The 23,332-nt window shown below is 35.8% G+C and overlaps 1 protein-coding gene across 1 annotated transcript in view; it reads right to left on the reverse strand.

Annotated features, from left to right (window-relative positions):
• The window catches only part of LOC145246869 (multifunctional procollagen lysine hydroxylase and glycosyltransferase LH3-like), a 111,573-nt gene that overhangs the window by 55,148 nt on the left and 33,093 nt on the right, over window positions 1-23,332 (reverse strand). The window contains exon 2 of the mRNA XM_080108731.1: window positions 476-564. Coding sequence (XP_079964857.1) covers window positions 476-564 — 89 coding nt within the window. The remainder of the gene's footprint in view (window positions 1-475; window positions 565-23,332) is intronic.

Below are 23,332 nucleotides of genomic sequence, written 5' to 3' on the forward strand. Positions count from 1 at the left end.
CGCAAAACAGGTCATCTACTGACATCGCAACACTGGAACGATGCTCGCTGGGTATTACAAGGTCAATTCAAATTTTATTTCTCCATCCGAGTATTTGATACTTCATAATGGGAACTCTATACACAGATACTATTATCAATGTCGTTGACCCCTGGGTCAATCAGAAATATGAGCAGCCAATGACAAAAGAAGCTGATCTTGAGATTAATTTCCCAAGCTGAGTGGCTACAGCCTCATATGCATGTGTGTAGGGTAGCATATATATATATATATATATATATATATAAATATATATATATTAGCAAAAGTACACGTCGTTGACTGGGTTCAAAAACAGTCTACACACACACACACACACACACACATATATATAAAAAAAAAAAAAAAAAAAAAAAAAAAAAAAAAAAAATCGGCTTCGACCAAAAAGCAGAGAATTCACATCTCTGGTGAACTCCAGATCTGCAGAATAACTTACCATGACTGGCAGGTCATATTTGTTAATAGAATCCATAAAACGCCTGAATCCATCTGTCTCTCTCGTTGCCACTGTCACTACCAATAACTCTGGAAAAAAAAAAAAAAAAAAAAAAAAAAATAGAAACAAAATCCAGGTTACATTTTAATATTTAATCTGCATGAGAAAAAAAACAAAGTGATAATGTCGAATTTTCTGACCCCTCTCTAACCCCTATTTCTAGTTGAGCTTTGATTGGTCATTTCCAATCAGGAAAGAGTTTACAAAGGCAATTAAATATTGCAGGTGCTGAACAGCTTTAAAAAATTTGCTTCCCAACTAACCTATCTCTGACCAAGTTTTTATTTACCCCACCCCCTTCTCTCAAGTTCATTTTTATCATTTCCTCCCCCTCATATCTCCCATTGAGCATTTCCCATTTTTACCATAAAAAGATTCAAAATAAAATTTTAAATAATAACTTTATTGCATTATATTTTTGGGAAAAAAAAAAAAAGGTGCATCTTGCGTTCATATTACACAATTAACTTTTGACTTTAAACTTCAACTAGTATCGTGATAATTTTCAGTTTTGTTGCTCTGTTGTTTCTTTATTTCATATCTTATACTAGTTAGTGAATCATTATTTTAGTCGACTTTGAGGCGGTTTCTTTGATCTGCAGGCTTTCTGCTTTCTTCAGCTTCTCTTTAAATTTGATTACATCTCCCATATGCTAAATCTACAATTCCGGGAAAACCCAGGATCTCTCTCTTATCACAGTTGAAGGTCGGTTGGTTGATTGTTTTTGTTTTACGGCATATCAACCCTTTTCGGGTTATTCAATGCCGAATCCAAAGATTTTGAAGAAAAATTCTTTTAATAGAATATATTTGTTGTTTTCACATTGGTTTATAATTGGGACCCTAACAGGTACTACCACTCCGGGTCAGAGTGGACCTGGGAGCAATGGTAATTAAAGGGTGGCTCCACACTCCCCAAAGCCCACAAGCTGGGGCCTCACCACTGGATATAGTTTAAGGTCATATCCAGGACCCCCATTGAGCGACTTTTACCCTCTGCAGGGGGGCAGTCGGCGTATTCTAATGCCCCACCGACAGGGCCCCTGTTGAAGGAGAAATCCTTCTAGACTGAAGCAATTTTAATTTTGCCCCTAATCCAGGATACCTATAATTTTACAGAGCTGGTTTCCCCCCATATTAAAAACAGGCCTTGTGTCTAACTGAAGCGCATTGCGTGATTAATCTTTCGTCAGCAAGGAAGCAAAACTCGTCAACTCTTTTGTAAAAAAAATGTAAGCTTTATTTCTGGTCATGATTACAGTGTCATAAAACTTGTACGCTTAAGCTAGAGAACAGAGAGGATCAAAATAGGGAGGCGGGTAGGTTAGAGTCACACTTGCTGATGTTTATCTCTCGGCTTCTTGTTTCCCCCCTTCAGTCTGCTTAGTTACACGTGACCCGCTTTTGGTTGCGGGGCTGCATCTCTTGACCGTTGCAGGCATCAAGTAATTGATCTTTCCCCTTATCATCTGATCTGACAATTTGATCCGATAGTTCAGTGCATTGCCACCAGATACGTGTACGGTTGAATGTTTGGTGCATTTGACACCGGCTGCTTGCACCTCAACGCTACATAACTCTGCCCTCGGTGGGGGGGGATAGATAAGAGCTTGTTTGATCTAGTTTTTGTGTTGTTTTTAAAACAACCACCAGTAAGAATAGTGGGAAAAAAAAAAAAAAAAAAAAAGTTAATTTAATGACACCTCCTCTCCTTTGGCATTAATTCAATCCTTGGTTGCCATAAAGGGAATCTTTCCTTCCCCAACCAAGTTGCAAGTTTTCTAATACTTTTCTTTTAAAATCTGGCTCTATGATTATGATTTGTTAACACGGCTATGACTGCTGCTCGACCTATTTTACATGATGTAAGCTTCAGTCATGCAAACCTTTATGTCATCTCGGTGGCCAGGGTGGAGTGTTTGACCTGCAATGCATTCAGACTGCTTCTCATTAAAGTGAAAAAAAAAAACCCATTTGTCTTGATTGTCAAACTTAAATTGTATTTTCAAGGTTATGGAAGAAACCCAAATCCATTTGTAACAGACAAGGTGTGTGCATGTGTATACGAGTGGTATGTGCGGTGCTTCTCCAGTTTCACCTCAATATTAAAAACTTATAATTGCACAAAAACTATTAACACATATATACATATATACATATATGCATAAGTTTAAAAAAAAGGGGGGGTATACACCAAAATTTACAAACTCCTCCATTATTTAAAACAAAAATAAAATTAAATAAAAACATTTTTGTAAAAATTCTGGAAGATATTCTCCACAAGGTCGGGTGGTGGCCTTGTTGGCTTTTTGTTTGCTTGAATTCAAGTTTGAGTTATTTCCCTTGACATGCAATGCATTACAACTGGTTGTCTTGTTTAAGTGAAAAGAAGTGTATTTGTTTTGAGTGTCACAAGCAACTTATTTTCAAGCTTATAGAAGAAATCTAATTCCATTTGATTGAAACAGACAAAGTGTGTGAATATGGGTGAGCGGTGCGTGAATGCGTATATGTATATATAGGTGAACGGTGGTGTGTGTGTGTGTGTATATAAATATATATATAGATGAGCTTGTGTGTGTGTATATATATGGATGAGCTGTGTATGTGCGGGTGTGTGTGTATATGTGGGTGAGCCGTATGTGTGTATGTATGTATATATGGATGAGCCGTGTGTGTGTATGTACGTATGTACATATGGGTGAGCCGTGTGTGCGTGTGTGTGTGTGTGTGTATATATGGATGAGCCGAATGTATGTCAGTGTATATGTGGGAGAGCCGTCTGTGTGTTTATACATGGGGGAGCCGTTTGTGTATGTGTGTGTGTGTGTGTGTATATATACATGGGGGAGCCATGTATGTGTGTGTATGTATGTATATACATGGGAGAGCCGTGTGTGTATGTGTGTGTATACATGGGAGAGCCGTGTGTGTGTGTATATACATGGGAGCCGTGTGTGAGTGTGTGTGTATACACATGGTGGAGCCGTGTGTGTGTGTGTGTATATATATACATGGGGGAGCCGTATGTGCGTGTGTGTGTGTGTATATGTACATGGGGGAGCCGTGTGTGTGTGTGTATATATATATATATACATGGGGGAGCCGTGTTTGTGTGTACATGGGGGAGCCGTGTTTATACGGGGGAGCCGTGTTTGTGTATATACGAGGGAGCCGTGTTTGTGTGTGTGTACATGTGGGAGCCGTGTGTGTGCGTGTATACGTGGGGGAGCCGTGTGTGTGTGTGTATATACATGGGGGAGCCGTGTGTGTGTGTGTGTGTGTATACATGGGGGAGCCGCGTGTGTGTGTGTGTGTATACATGGGGGAGCCGCGTGTGTGTGTGTGTATACATGGAGGAGCCATGTGTGTGTATGTATATATATATGGCTGAGTGGTGTGTGTGCGTGGTAAAAATAAAAAACAGGACTGTCCAATTTCTTGCACATTAATACCAGACACATGTGCGACCTAGTTTCTGGTTCTTTCCTTTTCTCTAGTCATTCGCTCTGAAGATTGTATGGCATTTGAAATATTGAATTAAAATTATAATCTATAAAACTCTGTGTGTGTGTGTGTGTGTGTGTGTGTGTGTGTGTGTGTGTGTGTGTGTGTGTGTGTGTGTGTGAGATGACAACTCTCAACCTATATATGCAACAAAGAAAGTACAAATACGACAAAGAAAATTTTAATAGTGAGTAACAGACGACGAGATGAAGAAACCTCAACTAATATTTAGGGTTTTTTTTTTTTTTTTTTTTTTTTTGCTGTTTTTTCTTTCTTAATTAAGACTTCGACATTGTGAGACGATCTCATAATGGACATGGTTTTGTCTCAGATAATATTTAGAGAGATTATGCACTGGAACATCGTCCACATTAAAAACAGAGCTTGTATGTGAGTTTTCCCAACTGGGAAGAAAAGGCTGTAACCCTCTCTTTTTTTTTTAATGCAAAAGAATGGTTTGCTTCCTGGAAGTAGGTTGAAAGTTGAAATGGCAAAAAAATGCATTTCAAACCACACCCTCAAACAGCAGATTCAGCTGAGAAAATAATATCTAATAAATAAATAATCGGTCATGAACTTGTCTTAAGTTGTCACGTTCACTTTGTAAGTGAAGCTGTATTTTGTCAGATGAAAAATAATGATAAAAAAAAAAAAATCTTGCAAATAAATGATTGTGATAGTTTATTTGATGCTCATTTGGAACCATTTTTATTTTTCTTTGCGTCATCTTTTTTTCTTTTTTTTTTTTTTGCCTTTTGATTTTAGGCCATGTTAATGTTCAGTCCAATACCTCTCTCATATCTATATATCTGTACAAGTGAGAATGTGTGGGAGGACACTTCTCAACCTATATACTCAAAGATTTTTGGATCTACAAGGCTTAAAATTTTGTATACAAGGTATCCAGACATATGGAAAACTTTCTAATCGGTTTTCATCCAGAAAAAAAAAAGCTTGCTAAGGGGTAAAAATTGAAAAATTGGTACTTGGCCCTCATTAAATTTTTATGTTTGTCAACTGTTTCCTAAATGCGCATGCGTGAATCGGTCACATGACAGATTCATTACGTTAAGAATAAATAGGTTTAAAAACACTTTTTAAAGATCATGTCAAGCTAATCTAATGGTTACCGTACTTGACTCACAGCCTTGGTTTCGATTTCAGCTCGAGTATTTTTTGGGGTTTTTTTTACTTACAAAAAGTGAACTGTTTAAAAAAAAAAAAAACATAATCGCATGCACATCTCACTTTCGGTATGAATTAAAATATAATATTTATGCGTGTTTTATGACTGGGTGGTCTGCTATTAATATATATATATTTACTTGATTCCTCCGGCCTTGGTAGACCTGTTTTAAATATTCTCTCTAGTGCTTTTTCTGTGCACATTTGAACTTTTCTTTTAATGATTTTTGAACTCATTCCATTTGTGATTTTTTCCAAGGAATTCTGCCTTTTGGATCATTTTGGACCATCTTCAAGTTATGCGATTCCTTTGGAACTTACCTGTCGGATTGGAAGTTTTTAATTCGACCGTGTTTGGATTTTACCATTCTTGGATTTTTTACCCTTCACCGGACTATCCATTCATGTGAAATCTTTTTATCATTTTTTCTTTTACCTCCTATTCCCCTTACCTCACCCTTTTTTTAACCAAGTAAGATCTGTGACTTACTTGTGGTTTCATTAAATACTTTTACATGCAAAATCCGATCCCGCATTTTGCTAATTCCTGCCCTCTGATGAGAAGGAGAGTATTTCTTTGAAACTCCGCTGATTAAGGACTATCCACTTATCTTGTGCTTCCTTTTTAAAATTAAATATGTTTTTAACTCCTTTTCAAGATGTTTTTTTTAACATGTTTTATTAATCATTTGTTCATATATATATATATATATATATATATATATATATATATATATATATATATATACACGAACTTATTATTATTATTATTATTATTAAATTTACTTATATAAATATTTCATTTTTTTTATATTAGTATCAATAGTAACCATATTGTATCTACATTTTCTTATTAGAGAAGTGGTATTTTCCACTGGAGAATCGTATTTTACAACTGTCCTGTTTTTAAATCTCCGAAACAGCTACATGGTAGGCAGCTGACGTTTTCTAGTTAACAATTTTAGGTAAGTTTTTTTTCCCCCCTCCTTTTTTTCATCCTTATATAGTTGAATTCTCTTTTGTAATTGTAGACCTTTTAGAAGTCGACTTATGCAAGTGCTAAGTCTACGATAGGCTAAATTTATTTTTGGGTTTGTTTTTTTTTTCCGGGAATTTAAACTGCATTCTTTATTTTTATATATATATATTTTTTTTTTACTCAAAGCTTCTTTAGACTATATGTTTAGATTAAACTTGTCTTGCAAGGTAAGTGTCTTTAATTTAAAAATTCAGATAAAGCCTATTTGATACTTTACATATAGTGGCTTCCGGGCCTTGATAAGTGGTGACCTCATGTAAAAAAAAAATTTTATCTGTACTATTATGCAAAAGGAATTTTGGATATGTGAGAGTTCGTTCCCTATAGACTAAAAAATTCAGTGGATTTTTATGAAATTCCACACGAAGGTACTTTATGTATCTGGCACTGTTGTTAGGTAGGTTTTGTATCAGAATGTTTTCAATCAATATCGATAATTTAAATAATCTGATGAAAGAAGTAACAAGCGATTTGGACCAAAGTTAACACCCTGCACAGCCTAACATCACAAGTGCATTTCAGAAGTTTTATTATTACACAAACCGAAAGGTCTGACATATAAAATCGACTGTAGGATCTTTGATATGACAGGGGCACGTTCGAAATGAATGTTTCTGTTTAGAGCACAACTGAAGCATCGTACTTGATTTTTGTATTTTAAACTTGAATTCAAGCCATGATATATAAAAAAAAATCGATAATAAAAATATGGCAATATAAAACACTAGTTGATCATCATTCAATGACTGACAACGTCGGGTCACCCTGCTAGTCATCCAAATATTTCTAAACAGAAAAATAAGCCTTACCGGTGTTCCATTTTTTTTTTTTTTTTTTTTTAACGATTTATTGCCAGATATTGACACCCATTACCAACTTTCTCTTATTTTTTGGTTTCAGCTAGCCATGAAAACAAGGTGATCAGATGTCATATATATATATATATATACACAGTACTATTTTGCTGTTTCAAAGCTCATCAGTGCGGCTAAACAGGCAACTGCCTCAAGCCAGGATCGAAACTCGAGCGCCCAAAATGACAGTCAAGGCTCCTCACCATTATGATATATGGCTGCTGCTGTGAGGGTAATGAATTAACAATGTTTTGACTCCTGATCTGAAATGGAACATGTACATCAAGTCTATTGCCAAGGTCGCTGGAAAGATGGTGGGATCCTTCTACCGCTCCAGAAGATATTTCACTACTGATGCAATTCTCTATCTATATAAAAGTCAAGTACGTCCAAGGATGGAATACTGCTGCCATATCTGGGCAGGAGCTGCTAAAAACAGCCTATCCTGCCTTGACAGAGTACAAAATAGACTTTGTGGCTTAGTGGGGGATGCCCTTTTCTCTTCCTTGCAACCTTTCTCCCACAGAGGAGACGTTGCAGCCTATCTTTGTTTCATCGTTATTTCCATGGCAGGTGCTCGTCTGAACTCCAATCTCTGGTCCCCCCTCGCCAATCTTTTATGAAAAACACCCGTCTAGCTGAACCCACTGTCAAAAACTTTCCCCACTCTTTATCTGTGCCTAAATCAAAACGTAGATTCCATGAACAAAGCTTCTTTCTTAGAACTGCACGCCTGTGGAACTGTTCCGTCTGCCTGCTTCCCACCTGACTACAACCTGGATGTCTTCAAGTCCAACGTAAACAAATTCCTAATGAACCGCCCCCTTAAGTAGACACTTTATTAACTCTCCACACTAACATACTGTACTTACAATAACCCTTATCCCTGAGTGGCTTCCGGGCCTTGATAAGTGGCGACCACCTTGTAAAAAAAAAAAAAAAATCGTCCAAATGCCTCAGCTCGATTTGTTTACACAATGAGCGTCGCTTAATACGCTAATGGCAGTTTGTATATCACTTCCCAATATGCTCAATGCAAGATAAATATATATATATTGCTTTAAAGAAAGTAGCCAGCAAAACCCGAAGGGCTCCTCCTTTCGTCAACAAACTCATCAGGAGTTAATCGTTGGCTGTGCAAAAGAATAAACAAAAAAATCACGCAAGATGGGGTCTGCGTGTAAATTTTATCGAGGGATAGAATTTTACACCAGGCTGACTTTCAGAATCATTTGTGGATTTTGTAGTCAGTCGCCATTCTTTCACGTAGGCCCCCCTCTCTCTCTCTCTCTACAGAAAGAATTCAAGACATTAGACTTATTTGGGGACATATTTTAACTCAATCTTATCAAGGCCCGAAAATACTCCCAATTAACCCGACACGCAGCAAAATCCCACCTCTTCACTGTAGGGGTCACTAGCTGCCGCAACTCTATTAAACTAGTAAGTTTCTTCTCTCGGACTGCTAGACTTAAATTTCCTCCCGGTCTCCTGGCGATACCAACATACAGAAACTTAAATGTAACATGAATAGATATCTCGCTGCTCAACTCCCTACATCGATATGATCCCAAATAGTAACCCCTTACATTCAAGTTATTATATGCCTTGCCCGAGATGAATAAGAATTTAAAAAAATATATAAATGAATAAATAAGAAATAAAAATAACTACACTAGACGAACCGTCTAGACCCGGAGGAACTATTATTTTGAGAGAGAGAGAGAGAGAGAGAGAGAGAGAGAGAGAGAGAGAGAGAGAGAGAGAGAGAGAGAGAGAGACAGACAGACAGACAGAGAGACAGAGAGAGAGAGATTTTCAAAATAAAAGTAACTTTTTTTTGTCTTTGATTTCTTTTATTTTCTCGTCCCTTGCCTTCCTTCTTCACCAGTCCCTCCATCTCCCGTCATCGCCCGGCCAGTGTTTCAATTTGCTGAATAAACGCAAAAAAAAAAAAAAAGTATATATAACTATAGCCTCCATCTCCCGCCCGCACACATTTCTCGACAACCTGCTACTCAACAGGGCGCGTCTCACGTTTCCTTTAGTTACCCTTTCCTTTTTGCCATTAAAAAAAAAAAAAAAAAAAAAAAAAAAAGATGTAGTAAGCGAATAGAAAACGTTGAAAACGTAATAGAAACTTGCTGAAGTAGGCTTAAAAAAAAAAAAAAAAATGGTTGTCCTTTTTCTTTCTTTGTCTTCACACAAAAGTCGACTTACGATAAACACAATAATAATTACATCAGTGAAAAGAAATTTCGGTTTTTCTTTTAGTTACAACAGCCAGATAGTTCCTATTTACAATGCCTCCCCACGGGACAGAGTTAGACACCAGGGTCGTTTTTTTAATGTGGAGAAAAGGAACAAAAATAAAAATTGTCTCAGTCGTGAAGGATTTCTTTTCCACTGACAGAGAACAAGAAATTGAAGTGCAGCAAACTGCAGCATCTAAAGAACAGATACTACACTTTGATTTTGTCCTGAAGGCCAAGTAGCCAGATAGTTAATTATAAAAATGAAAAATAGTTTATAGAGACGAGACATTTTTTTGTTTTTTTTTAAGGGCGGGTGTGAGGGTATCATCTTCCAGACGTAAACAAATTTCCAAGGATCACAAAGCTGTGGAACTCTTCCTGCTTACTGTTTTCCTTTTATTTACAACCTTCGTCTTTCCAGGACTAAGGTCAATAGGTATCTCCTGTCCTTGTAATAATCAGTTTTCGTTCTTGTTAGCTCAAAACATCAAGTGGCTTCATGCCTTGTCTCAAGCGATTCCCATTTATTAATTAAAAATAAAAAGATATATAATTAGTAGAGTAGAAAGTTAACCTTGGGTTTAGTTTCGCCAGACTCACAATTCTTGCTTTCCTTATTTCGTCCTTTAGTTCTCACATTCCATGACCGATGTCCCTGACAAAGAGGAAAGAACTGCTGTTTTCTCAAGTCGAAATCAATCCACCTAACACTTATCATATGCTAGTTTAGGACTTTCAAGTAATATTTTTTTGCTTCTTACATCAAGTGGCTTCATGCCTTGTCTGGACCGATTTCCATAAAAAAAAGTTTCCAAAAATAAAAAAATTATGGTATTTGTGCAGTTTACGGACCGTGTTGAAATAATACTTAGAAAGCCATTCTTAACATCATAGGAGGGCTTTGTTCACTAGTGTGTACTTTCATCTAACAATTTAATAAACAAAAGATACCGTAAAAATTTAATTTAACTTGATTTGTAAGAACTTAAACTCTGCTTACCAATTCCAGTCTTCTGGTCCCACCCAGAAAATCAGTTCCACAAAATATAAATCGTCTTTTCCAAAAGACAACAATTCAAAAATAAAATCAAAATGTCTTTTATAGAATTAACTCCACCCAAAATGGATTAAATTTCCTTCCGTTTCTATGACAACCCCAAAGTACAAAGTAATGGACCATAGTCAAGGGCGACCCTAGGCTCTTTTTCGCTGGCTACTGCACAGATATAAGGGTGGGCGCCATTCTTCCCCCCACCCCCCGGGTTGCTCCATTTACCCTTAATCCTCAATTTATAATGTTCAGTGTTTAGCAAGCAAGTGAGCATCTGGTATCAACTTTTGAGCCTTGGATATGGCTCAATTAAGGATTGAACCCTGACCTGCATTGTTACGTAGTACACACGTTTACATATGTAGACCCAACATGTAGTAGAGTACTTTGCAAGGAACATAGGCTAAGTAATAATTTGATTTCTTTTTTGTAATAACGATATTTATTTCCTCATTCTCCCGACACACGACTTCTCGTTACGGGACGACACCCACATTTCTAACGTGAACCTTCTTTCTGACCTCTTGAATGTCCTCTGCGTCTCTAACGTGACTGTCCTACTTTATAGATTTTTTTTTTCTTTTTCCTTGCCGTGACGTCATTTCGATATTTGCATATAGCCGCAATACGCGTTTCTGTTATGTAGCATTTATGTGTAATAACTTTATCCCAAGAGTGATCATTACAATCAGATTTGAAAGATACAATCTCGCATCTTTCCTCTACTTTTTTTAAAAATTTATTTCATAAAATCTTCTCTGGAAAAATTGGGAGATAAAACCGAAAATAGGACTCTTTTTTCCGACAATCGTAAATATATGAAAGTAATATAACAATTTAAAAAGAAAATAACTGTTCACTCAAAATCAAATGAATCGTTATCTCTATAAAACTTTTTTTTTTTTTTCACACACACACTACGAATCACCTCTTATCAAGGCCCAAAGGCCACTCGAGGATAAGGGTTAATGGGTACATAAATAGTGGGAATTTTGTAAATTGGATTATTTCGGGGGACAGTTCACCAAGAACTTGTTTACGTTGGACTTGAAGACAATTAGATTGTAGTCAGCTGGAAAGCAGGTAATCGGAAGAGAGTTCCATGTGCGTGCAGTTCTAAGAAAGAAGCTTTGTTCATGGAATCTACGTTTAGGTTTAGGCACAGATAAAGAGTGTGGGAAATTGTTGATAGTGGTTTTGGCTAGATGAGTGTTTTTCGTGAAAGTTTGGTGAGGGGGACCATAGATTGAAGCTTAGAAGTTTATACGCAAATATAAAAGTATTACAAATTCTATGATGTCAATCTAATATTAATGCAATTCTTTTCAAGTAGTTTATCCAAGAAAAGATTGGACATAAAAACCAAATCTCTAATAACAATTCTTATTTTTCCTTTGATTAAGAAAAAATATTTATTTCCTCATTCGCTCGTCACGCACATATCTAACGTGCGTCTTCTCTCCGACCTCTTGAACGTCCTCCACGTCTCTAACGTGATTGTCTTCCTTTTTATAGATTTTTTTCTTTTTTTCTACCATGACGTTATTTCGCACACTGGTCTGTATTTGCATATGGCTGTCATACGCGTGTTCGCACTTTTTGTTATATGTAGGTCGATTAGCAAATATTCTATCATGCAAAATCGACTTAACGTGTGTGAATCTTTTAGTGTTGGAAAGATTAATTGGAATCGGAAAAATCCGAGCTTTTCAGGGCATCGGAAAAATTTGAGCCTCTTTTCCGATGCCAAAACCGATTCCTTAAATTATCTTTTTTTAAATTTAATTTTGGTTTAAGAAACATCTTCCACTGCTTGTTTAAAATATCTTCCACTCGTTTAAAATAAATATTTATTGATTTAAACTTCCAGTCAGACTAAAATCTCTAGATCACACCCTCTCACAAGTGTGATTTTACGTTTGAGAAAATATAAGCACATTTAACGCGTGTTTTTACGATAATCGGGACAAATAACACTTTTATAGTTAGATATTTAGACATTTATGAAGAATCGGAATCGGTAATTGTATCGGAAATTGTATCAGAATCTGGAAAAATATTGGAATCGTCCCATCACTAGAATTTTTACCATTTTATGGTCAACGGAAAAATAAAAATTAGATTTGAGTTTTTCGTCAGAGTACATCTGAACAAACTGAAAATGACAGGAATAAAAAAAAAAAAAAAAAAAATTATCAAAATTTTAGACACTACAAACTCAGGATGGTACCTAGAAAAGCAGAAAATTTGTGGTTGTAAATTTTATTTTGTTAATTTTCATCCTCAATTATAAATACTCAGTGTTTAGTAAGAGAGTTTCAATTTTGGTACGAGTCGATCAAGGATTGAACCCTGGCCTGCAGGTCGATTAACAAATACTCTTATGATGGGTATTTATTTGCTTCCCCACGAGAGCAAATTAGGCACAAGGCCGTTTATTTTTATGTGGAGAGAGGGAAGGGGAAAGGTGGCCAACTCCCCTGAGCGAAGAGGAAAGGGAGAGCTGGTAGTGCTGCCTCTTGGTATATAGGGTTGCCCCCACATGGATCAGAAACTGATTGCCTCAAGCGCAATGGTCTTTTAGTGCAGCATCTGCAGGAACAGATACTACACTTTGATCTTTGATCCCTGGGCTCTTATGCTGAAATATCGTCCTAACTTGTGTAAATTTTTACCCGTTTATGCAGTGAACAGAAAAATAAAGATCAGAATCCAGTTACACCTCCGCAAATTTAAAATGACTGGAATAAAAAAAATAAATAAATAAAAATTTTTATTGCAAACTCAAAAAAATAAATAAATAAAAAAAATAAAATTTTAATTTTTAATTTTTTTTTTTTTTTTGCAAACTCAAATTAGTTCCTAGATTAGGAAACTTGTGGTTGTAAATTTTATTTTGTTGAAGATTTTTTTGTGTTTGGCTCATTCAATTCTTTGGTTTACACCGATTAAATTTTGAGCATCTGTGATTGAATTATAATGCTAGTTAATCTTCGTAAAAAATAAATTACGGTTTAACAAAATTTCTCGCTTTTCTAGTAACCGCTCTAACAAAATGATCAGGGTTTTTTTTTTTTTTTTTTAATACTTATTCTTCACCACTTATGAAGGCCAAAAGTCACTCAATAGGAATTAATGAAATTTGCAGCTGGGTGATGAAAAAAACGGGAACAATGAACAAAAATAGCCAAAGTTTGAAGGCATTTGTTGACATTGAACTTGAAGACGACCATGGTGTAATTTGTAGGTTTGGAAAGTGGAATTGAGGAACGGCACTTTGACCGCCAAAAAGTGTCTGGACAGCTCCGTCGGCACCCCCCAGTAAGAGCGCCTCAGGCGATTAGCAATAAACTAGCCCCTACTCAAAGAGGAAAAGGCGAAGCCTGGGAAAGTGAACCTTCTAGAACTGCACAGAACAAACATCCCACCGCAATCAACAGGTACCAAATCATTACAGGAATGGTCTAATCTCTGATGATTTGGGGGTTGAAGATAAAAATGCGTAGGCGAGTTAATGTTCATGGAAGTTCTATTTCTTGCTAACCATTTAGAACAGGATAAAATAAATAACCATTTCATTTGTATTTCCAAAATGGCTGGTCAGGTTATTATTAATGTTAAATCCAGTTATTTTCTTTTTGTTGTTGTTGTCATATCAAACATTGTTTAGCTTACCATTATTATTATTATTTTAAATTTTATTCTTTTAATTCTTAAAATATTGACATTCATGGTGATTCCTTTCACTTGTTATTCATGCTGTAAATGTGTACGCGAGCGCGTGTGTGTGTGTGTCTAAGTGTACGTGCATGTACGTCTGTATATGTGCGTGAGCCTGTATGTGTATGTGTGCGTGAGAGCCTGTATGTGTGCGTGGGAGCCTGTATGTGTGCAAGTAAGTGTGTGTGCATGTGTGTATATGTATATGTGCGTGTGCGTCTGTATATGTGCGTGTGTGTATGTGCGTCTGTGTATGTGCGTCTGTGTATGTGCGTCTGTGTATGTGCGTCTGTGTATGTGCGTCTGTGTGTGCATAAGTGTCTAAGTGTATGTGCGTGTGTGCATCTGTGTATGTGCGTCTTTGTGTATGTGTGTAAGTAAGTGTGTGTATGTCTAAGTGTGCGTGTGCGTCTGTGTGCGTGTGCGTCTGTGTGTGTGTGTGTGTGTGTGTGTGTGTGTGTGTAAGTGTGTGCACAAGACACCTATTGGATCTCCATCTTTGACACGGACGTTTTAATCCCACTGTCAGTGCAACTAATGGCCAAACTTTATAAATATAAACGATACAGAAGACGAGCAGGCAGTCACATTTCCGCTTTATTTTCCGGATCCACTTGTTGCAGGCATTCTTCTATTTCTCACACATTCTTCTCGCACGAGTGTTTCGTCTCAATGCAAGTCAAAATACATTTTCAAAAGATCCCACCCTTTTTAAACTGGTTTCATTTTTCTATTTAAAAAAAAAATTATTAGCCTTATCAGATGTTTTAAAAGAAATTCGAAAACCACAACTTTATCTTTTTCTCCTTCCCTTCATCTCGTGCCTATTTAAATGTTTGTTAATTAAAAAAATAAAATTCTTCACTCATTTTTGAGGAAATCGTTCAAGAAAAAAGATGAAATATTAAAAATATCACCATCTGTAGATTAGCCTATTTAATGGTTTAATGAATCTGAAATTTGATTGTATAGTTTTAGTTAACTTTTTTTTCGGTCATCTCTACATCTAATACATAAAGCAAGGTTAGTCGTTTGTCGATTTGGGTCATTGATCATTTGGATTTTTTTTTTTTTTTTTTTTTTTTACAACGTTGGTACATGTTCTTAATCATGATTATGGCAGGTAGAGACAAAACTCCATTGTGGACCCTGCCGTAGCCTGGAATCATATGCTTGAAAAAAAGAAAAAATAATTCATTTTAGAAATTACTTCAATCAATAGGAATAATTTTTTTTTTAAATGTCACCATCTTACTAAAAAAAAAAAAAAAAAAAAAAAAAAGAAAGAAAAATACTTTTGTGTTCATCAATAGAGTTACTTCCCATTGTTTGGCCGACATTTTACTTGCAAACCCGTTATTTAAAAAAAAGTTTGTTTTTTTATTTTTGCATTTAATGTAACCTAAAGTATTAATACAAATAATCCGAGGCAACACTGGATAGCAACTGCTAGTGATATATTTGAAAATTTCGAGTATTTACGTTTCTGCATTTCTGAGATGAGGATTGGTTATTCATATTATTTGGATTCACCGGACTACTGTTCTCATCTTGAGTGTTAATTCCATATTTCAAGATGAGAACAGTAGTCCGAAAAATCCAATGCAAATTTTTGCAGAAAAATCTTCAACAATTTTTTTCCAAAACAAAATATATGTCGGCTTTTGCTATTTTCATTTCAATGAAAAAAATTCTAGGCTATCTTTATAATTAGTGTTTCTACTTCACTTCTGGTTGCCCCTCCCATGTTAAGGTTATTTTTCTAATAACATTATTACTTAGAAAAGTGCTTCTTATGATGGGGAGGGGGTTGCTTCCTTTACCTATTCTTTACTTTTTCACCTAACGATTTCATAAACAAAAGATATTAAAAAAAAAAAAAATCAATTCAAAACGAAAGAGCAGTAAAAACAGCAATCATAAAGATAACCAAATTCTAAGTTCAAAATAAAAAAAAAGCCGCGCATACATGCCCCCCCCCCTGGTGCTGCATGTGAGATGACGCCACAAAAAATAGTGAAGAAATGATGAATGCGAGAAATGTGAAGGACCAACGTTGCCTTCACATTTTCACCAAGTTTCAAAAAAATCTAATGGATGAGGAAAAAGTTATGGGGTAAAAAGTGTCATTTGTTTTGCAATTTTGGGGCATTTGTGACTTCTTTTGAGTCCCTGGGGATGCCGAATCCCAGTGTAAATGGATAACAGTGCAGTTTCAGGTCTTAACACATGTATATTTGAGTTGACCATTGTGAAAAACCATTATATAATCAGAAATATCAAGACTTTGTTGAGAAATATCAAAAAAGAGGCACTAAAAGTCCCCAGGGAAGTGAACCAGAATTTTGCCGGAGTCACCCATACTGAATTTATATTAAGAACAATAGGCTCCACATTTTGGCCAAGTTTCAGAAAAATCTAATGGATGGATCAAAAGTTATGGGTCAAAACGTGTCATTTTTGGGCATTTTTGACCTCTTTTGATCCCCTGGGGACGTAATGGGAATTTTTGCAAAAAAATTTTTTTACTGAGCACATCTATTTAACGAAATACAATTTGTGGCAAAATTTCAGGAAAAACTAATGGACGGTTATCTGGCAACCGTCCGGACTAATCGCTGTACGGACGCCACTCAAACATAACGATAAATCTTTCGTAGTTATACTCCTTCGTCAGAATTTTATATTTTTTAATTTTTTTTCCTCGCCATGATGTTAAATTGAAGAAAAAAAAAAAAAGTTAATGAAAAGTCCGTGTGATATTACCTGCTGTGTTTTTAAAATGCCAGCAGAATGTGTTTGGGGACACAATTTTAAGTAAATACTTGTTTATTTTCATAATATTGCGTTATAATTCGGCTTTCAAACATTTCAGACATATTCCAATTTAAAATTTAAATTTGCAGGCTTTTTGAAGATTATAATAATATTCTATAGTTAAAATTTTATGACAATTAGTAAAAAAGAATCTATAGTTTCGAACCAATAAAATATTCCCAAATTTGCCTACATTTGTGTATGTATATATATATATATATATATATGTGTGTGTGTGTGTGTCCTGATAGGCAGCTTCAGTTTTGCTGCTTCGATTGTCTTCCCTGTAGTCTTGCCAGGCCACTAATATATATATTATTATTGCATTCATTTCCAAACCGAAGTCCATTACTTTTAACCTAAATTTCCATCAACTCCAATTCCTTTCAGCTTATTACATGTTAATTATACAGCCACGGAATGCTCTATTTATATACAAAAGGTGACAGAGTACAGTTTTGGCCAATCTTAATAATTTGAGGAGACATTTCTTTTCAACAAAAATGGACAATATTTAACAACCAAGGTCATTTTGATAATAGAGTAAAACATGTTGTTAGTTGTACAATGTTGTTTCAATTTAATTGTGCCATCATAGGAACTTATATATCTATAATATAAAGCTGAACGTCTGTGTGTGTGTGTGGTCACGAATAGGCTCCTATATGGTTGACTATTTTAAAAAAACTGATTACATATAATGATAGAAGATGTATCGAGACACAGGAATGGATATGTTTGATCTGGCAGAACGGTGGTTCATTAAAATTGTGGGGTCTGCGTTTGCACCTGGTCCACAAAGTATGGAAATAAAAAATTTTAAAATTAATAAAAAAAAATGTTTACAAGTGTTTTTGATATAGATGTACATAAGAATACTTTGATAAGTATTTTTAACTTAAATAGGGATGGTATAATAAAATTGTGGGGTCTGCGTTCGCGCCTGGCCTCCATAGAATGGAAATACGCACAAACTTTAATAAAGACTTTTCATATCTATCTGCGTAAGTATACTTTGATAATTATGTTTCAGTTTGAAGAAATATGGTATAATAAAATCATGGGATGTTCGTTCGCGCCTGACTTCCATAGAATGGAAATATGTCACAAAGTTTAACAAGAATATTGTGATATGTTTCAGTGTTAACAGGTATGGTATAATAAATTATGGGGTTTATCAATTTTATTTTTACTTTCATATTTTGCTTTGGTTTTGATACCTCCAAATTCGAAGCTATCTCTTTACAACCCTTCCTTTTCATAACTTATCATACTTTCATAAATCAGAGTCCATTTTCTGTAGGCTGTTTTTGAACCCAGTCAACGACGGGTACTTCTGCTAGTATATATATGTATATATGATGAACTCTACCGTCGATTTCGACATATGAGGTTCCACCATAACTAAGTTGCTCAGAAATCCACACAAACGATTTGTTTATAGTGGTGAAAGCTTTTTGTAGAACCAACCACTCTTTTTAGTATTACTGCTAACCTTTATCAGTGCAAACGACTGCCACAGGACAGAGTATAGAGCAGACCGCAGGTTTTTACATAAGAGTTTCCTTCTCCTAGATGCATGTTTTAACGAAGACTGGGGGTTCATCCCTCCCAGTGAATTAATTTGCTCCCAGATACCAATCTGGAAATTTCTATAACTCGACGCGGTATATACAGCGCCTAACCTTCCCAAATGGTCACCCATCTGGTACTGGCCAGGCTCAACATTGCTTAACTTTGATGATCTGGCGAGAACCGGTGTGCCAACATGATTGTGCCGTATATATATAAATATATGTGTGTGTGTGTCGATGTGTGATATATATATATATTAGGGTTTTACTGATTAATCGGTAGGTAATCGGCCTAATCGACCACTTTGCTAATTAATCGGTAATTGGCAAATTTGCTGATTAATTACTTTTCTCTTTCCTATTAAATTTAAATCATTTCATCACTGCCAAGAAACTCATCAGATAACATTGACACATTTACATAGTAACAGCCAATTTAACTTAACATTTAATTAAGTGTCTGCCACTATTATGGCTTTTTGCCTTTATTAACTAAAATTACAAAACACAAAGTACAATTTCCAATTGTTAAATGAATATAATTAAACAATTAGATAAGAAAAAAGAAATTACAAACCAACTACAAAGTATAAATTGTAATGCTTGAAGTGAATAACTATAAGCTGAAGTTCTGCACCTGCTGCTGCTCTATTTCCTCTTGTTTTTCTGCCGGCCTTCTCTGCTCTTATACTCTCCTCAGTATTTAAAGTTGAATACTTTCAGTTGTAATGTAAAAACATTAGTTTCTTTATTCTCAAGACACAGCCTGTTCCTCAAAGGTTCATACACATTACCACCTGTACTAAAGAGCCTCTCACTCTCCACAGATGAAGGTGATGCATTGAAATATTTTGAGGCCAGTTTCCTTCTTCCACCACTGAAATAGATCATCACCTCTTTTGAGTAGATGTAAAGCTATGTAATGGTCAAGTTCTTTTGTGCACTTAATAATAAGGGGTGCATTCCTTTTGTAGTAGTAGTAGGGAACCCCAGAGGTAGTGTGTTATGGCCCACCGATGTGTGGACATGCCCTGGCACACTACTAACCCCTATCCCACTGTCTTGTGGGTGCCCTTGGTTGGGCGAAGACTAGAGGAACCAACCCCCAAATCAAACACCACTGCCTTGTGGGCCTTATCACAGCAAAAGGCTAAGATATGGAAACTCTGACTTCAAATCCTACTGCTGCCTTGCAGTTTTCATTAAAAGGCTATGGAACCTTATCCAGAAAGAAAAGACGTAGTAGCGGACATGATAGGGCGACTGTTTACCTCACCGAAATTACTTTCGGCCATAAGCTGCGGCCTCCTCTGCTGCCAGTTGTTGCGGGTTCGTGCCACTGGATATGAGCATTGGAGGTTCAGAGGGTGTTTATCTGATGCGCAACAGATACTGCACCTAAACTGCGCAAGCAAGTTTGGAGCCAAGGTGGACAGTCCTGTGGTGATGGAGTGAGACTACGTCAACACCGAGGGATAAAGCACTGAGGCCCCGACTAGTCATCGTCAAGACTGACAGACTGCATGATGCTGATGACTCCTATTGAGTTTAGATTGTGATTCTTGTATTTCTGTTGTAGTTGCAGTTTCCAGGTTTAACTCGACTTCTACCTGCTCTAATTTTTCATTTGTTACTGTAGGTTTATTTGAAGCTAATTCATTAAACAGGCTTGAAAGAGATACAGTTTTACTGTCATTTTGATCTTCTTGATCCTCAACAGAGCTTGAAGAAGTGTATCCTGTTGATTCTGCTTCATCATCAGTAGAAAGTAGATGTAGAATCCAATTCTAAGTGCTTTCCATGCCATTCTTTTGAAATTAAAATTTGAATCTTGGATCTAGGAAAGTGGACAAGTTTTTATTGTTTAGACAGGATGAAAATCTTGTTTTCATTGATTCATTTTATTGTTCAAGAGTAGTTAAGGATTCCACTAAAGTCAGAAATATGAGAATTAGATTGGACAGCTTTTGAAAGAAATAACCTCACACCTTCGTGGCCTGGTGGGAGATGTCCTTTTCTCTTCGCTGCAACCTCTATCTCACAGAAGAGATGTTGCGAGTTTGTCTCTGCTTTATCATTATTTTCATGGAAAGTGTTCGACTGAGCTTCAATCTATGGTCCCCCCTCGCCAAACCTTCACAAGAAACACTAGACTAGCTGAAAACATTATCAATAATTTTCCCCACTCTTTATCTGTGCCTAAACCTAAACATAGATTCCATGATCAAAGCTTCTTCCTTAGAACTGCACGCCTGTGGAATTGTCTTCCGTTTTCCTGCTTTCCAGCTGTCTATAATATGGTTGTCTTCAAGTCCAACGTGAACAAGTTTCTGATGAGCCGTTCTACTTAAGTTAACAAATTTACCGAACTTCCATTACGATTGATTACTATATTGTCCTTTTGACTATTCTACACTCTTTAACCCTTATCCTTGAGTGGCCGATCGGCCTTGATAAGTGGTGACGCCTATGTAAAAAAAAAAAAAACAAAAAAAAAAACAGCTAAAATTGAAGGTATTATCATCGATATGGTTGAAGTTCTGTGACTTGCTTCTTTGGTAATTTCTTTAACTGAACAATTTTTTGCGCAAGTCCCCCATTGGTAAATTGTTAAGGTAGAAATCTTATAGCATCCCCCAAATTATCCTATGAGAAAAAAAAAAAAAAAAAAAAAAATGAACGAATCTCTTGTTAAAAATTCCGGTTTGTGTGAACCTTTCTGTTCCACATATATGCCATGAAAAAAAATCCTTTCTGATTAACGTTTAGCAGATCAAAAAATATTCTGTTATTCTAAACAGACAAGTTAGTTTGCTTATTTTAAAACTGGTAAACATTAATTAGAAGGGACGTTTTCTGTGCATTCAATGTAAAGCAGAACGGTCCCAACCGGGAACAAATCATTTTAAACAATCACACAGCGTTAACTTGAACAAAGCTAAAATAAAAAAATAAAGATGTTAAAACAATAGTAGTTATGCCGAGAACTTTTTGGAAACCCATTAACATGTGAAGGAGAGGATGTTTTGTACTGTTCATTAAATTATTAGATGAAAGTACAGGCTAGTTAGAAAACAAGTGATTTGTGCCACGAACGTTGAAGGGAGAAAACTGAAGTCTTTTTTTCTCTTTATGTGTTTGACTGGGGAAGGGGTTGAGGGAACCACCTCAAATGGAAGAAATGTGATCAGTACCAAGAATTCAATAAAATCGCAAAGAAACAACTATCGTTGATACACGCAGCTCTCTTATATTAAAATTAAATTGGTATTTTGAACATGTACGTTTACTTAATTAAATCGCCATGATAAACAAAGTGAAAAACACTACATAAAATTATTACATTTTCTTGATTGATTGGTTGTTTTACGGCATATAAACCCTTTTCGGGTTATTTAATGCCGAATCCAAACATTTTGAAGAAAAATTTTTTAAATAGAATATATTTGTTGTTTTCATGTCGGTTTCTATTTAACCTATAGTTTGGACCCTAACAGGTACTACCACTCCGGGTCAGAGTGAACCTGGGAGCAATGGTAATTAAAGGGTGGCTCCACACTCCCCAAAGCCCACAAGCTGGGGCCTCACCACTGGATATAGTTTAAGGTCATATCCAGGACCCCCATTGAGGGACTTTTACCCTCTGCAGGGGGGCAGTCGGCGTATTCTAATGCCCCACCGACAGGGCCACATTTTCTTGAGGATACTATTTAAGAAGTACATGGTGTAAAGAGCTGACATTTGGATACAACATTCTATAATATGTATTGATTAGGCATGCATTATTCCAGATCTTTTAATAGTTTTGTGATATGTGATTTTGAAATTAGTATATCTTTATGACATTTGGTATTTTATTTTTGCCACCAAAATTGAACATATCAGCATTTTTATGGACTTATAATGAAGTTACAGCTAGAATTGTTAAAACAAAAAGAAAAAAAAAGCATAATCATTATGTATAGAATTATATTGAATATTTACTGTCTTCATTCAGTTTTATTTGATGATACTTTAAAAATTGTCCATCAGTGCAATTTTGCTATTATAAATGATGCAATGTTCACTTTTCACACCTCAAAAATCAAGGCCGAAATTGAATTAGAAATAATTGTACTTTTACTCCCTATTGTCTTATACAGTGATGAAAGCATCTTTTGTGACATTTTTACTGGTTATTTTTTTTGTCAGTTGGTTTCAAAGTTGCCATGTAGTAATTTATATATATTCGTGCTTCTTCATCCTCAGCAGGTTAGTTGGTTGGTTGTTTTTGTTTTACGGCATATCAACCTTTTTCAGGTTATTTGATGTCGAATCTAGTTATTTCGAGGAACGGTTTTTAATGAAGTATATTTGTTTTTTAAGTCGGATTCTATTTAACCCATAGTTGGGACCCTAACAGGTACTACCATTCCGGGTCAGAGTGGACCTGGGAGTAATGGCAATTAAAGAGTGGCTCCACACTCCCCAAGGCCCGCAAGGTGGGGCCTCACTATCGGATATAGTTTTAGGTCATATCCAGGACCTCAGCAGGTTAGTGTATAATGTTGATTCTGCTTCATCATCATCAGTGGAAAGTAGATGTGGAATCCAATTCTAAATGTTTTTATGCCAATCTTTTAAAATTAATATTTGAATCATGAGTTTACACAAGTTTTTACCATTTAGATGGGATGGAAATCTTGTTTCCATTGATAACCTGAATTGTTCAACAATGGTGAGAAGGATTCCACTAAAGCCAGAAATACTAGAATTAGATTGGACAGCTTTTGACAGAAATGACCTCACAGTTAAA

The sequence above is a fragment of the Euprymna scolopes genome, chromosome 24 (genome assembly GCF_053919585.1).
Source record: "Euprymna scolopes isolate OS-2025 chromosome 24, ASM5391958v1, whole genome shotgun sequence".
NCBI lineage: Eukaryota > Metazoa > Mollusca > Cephalopoda > Sepiida > Sepiolidae > Euprymna > Euprymna scolopes.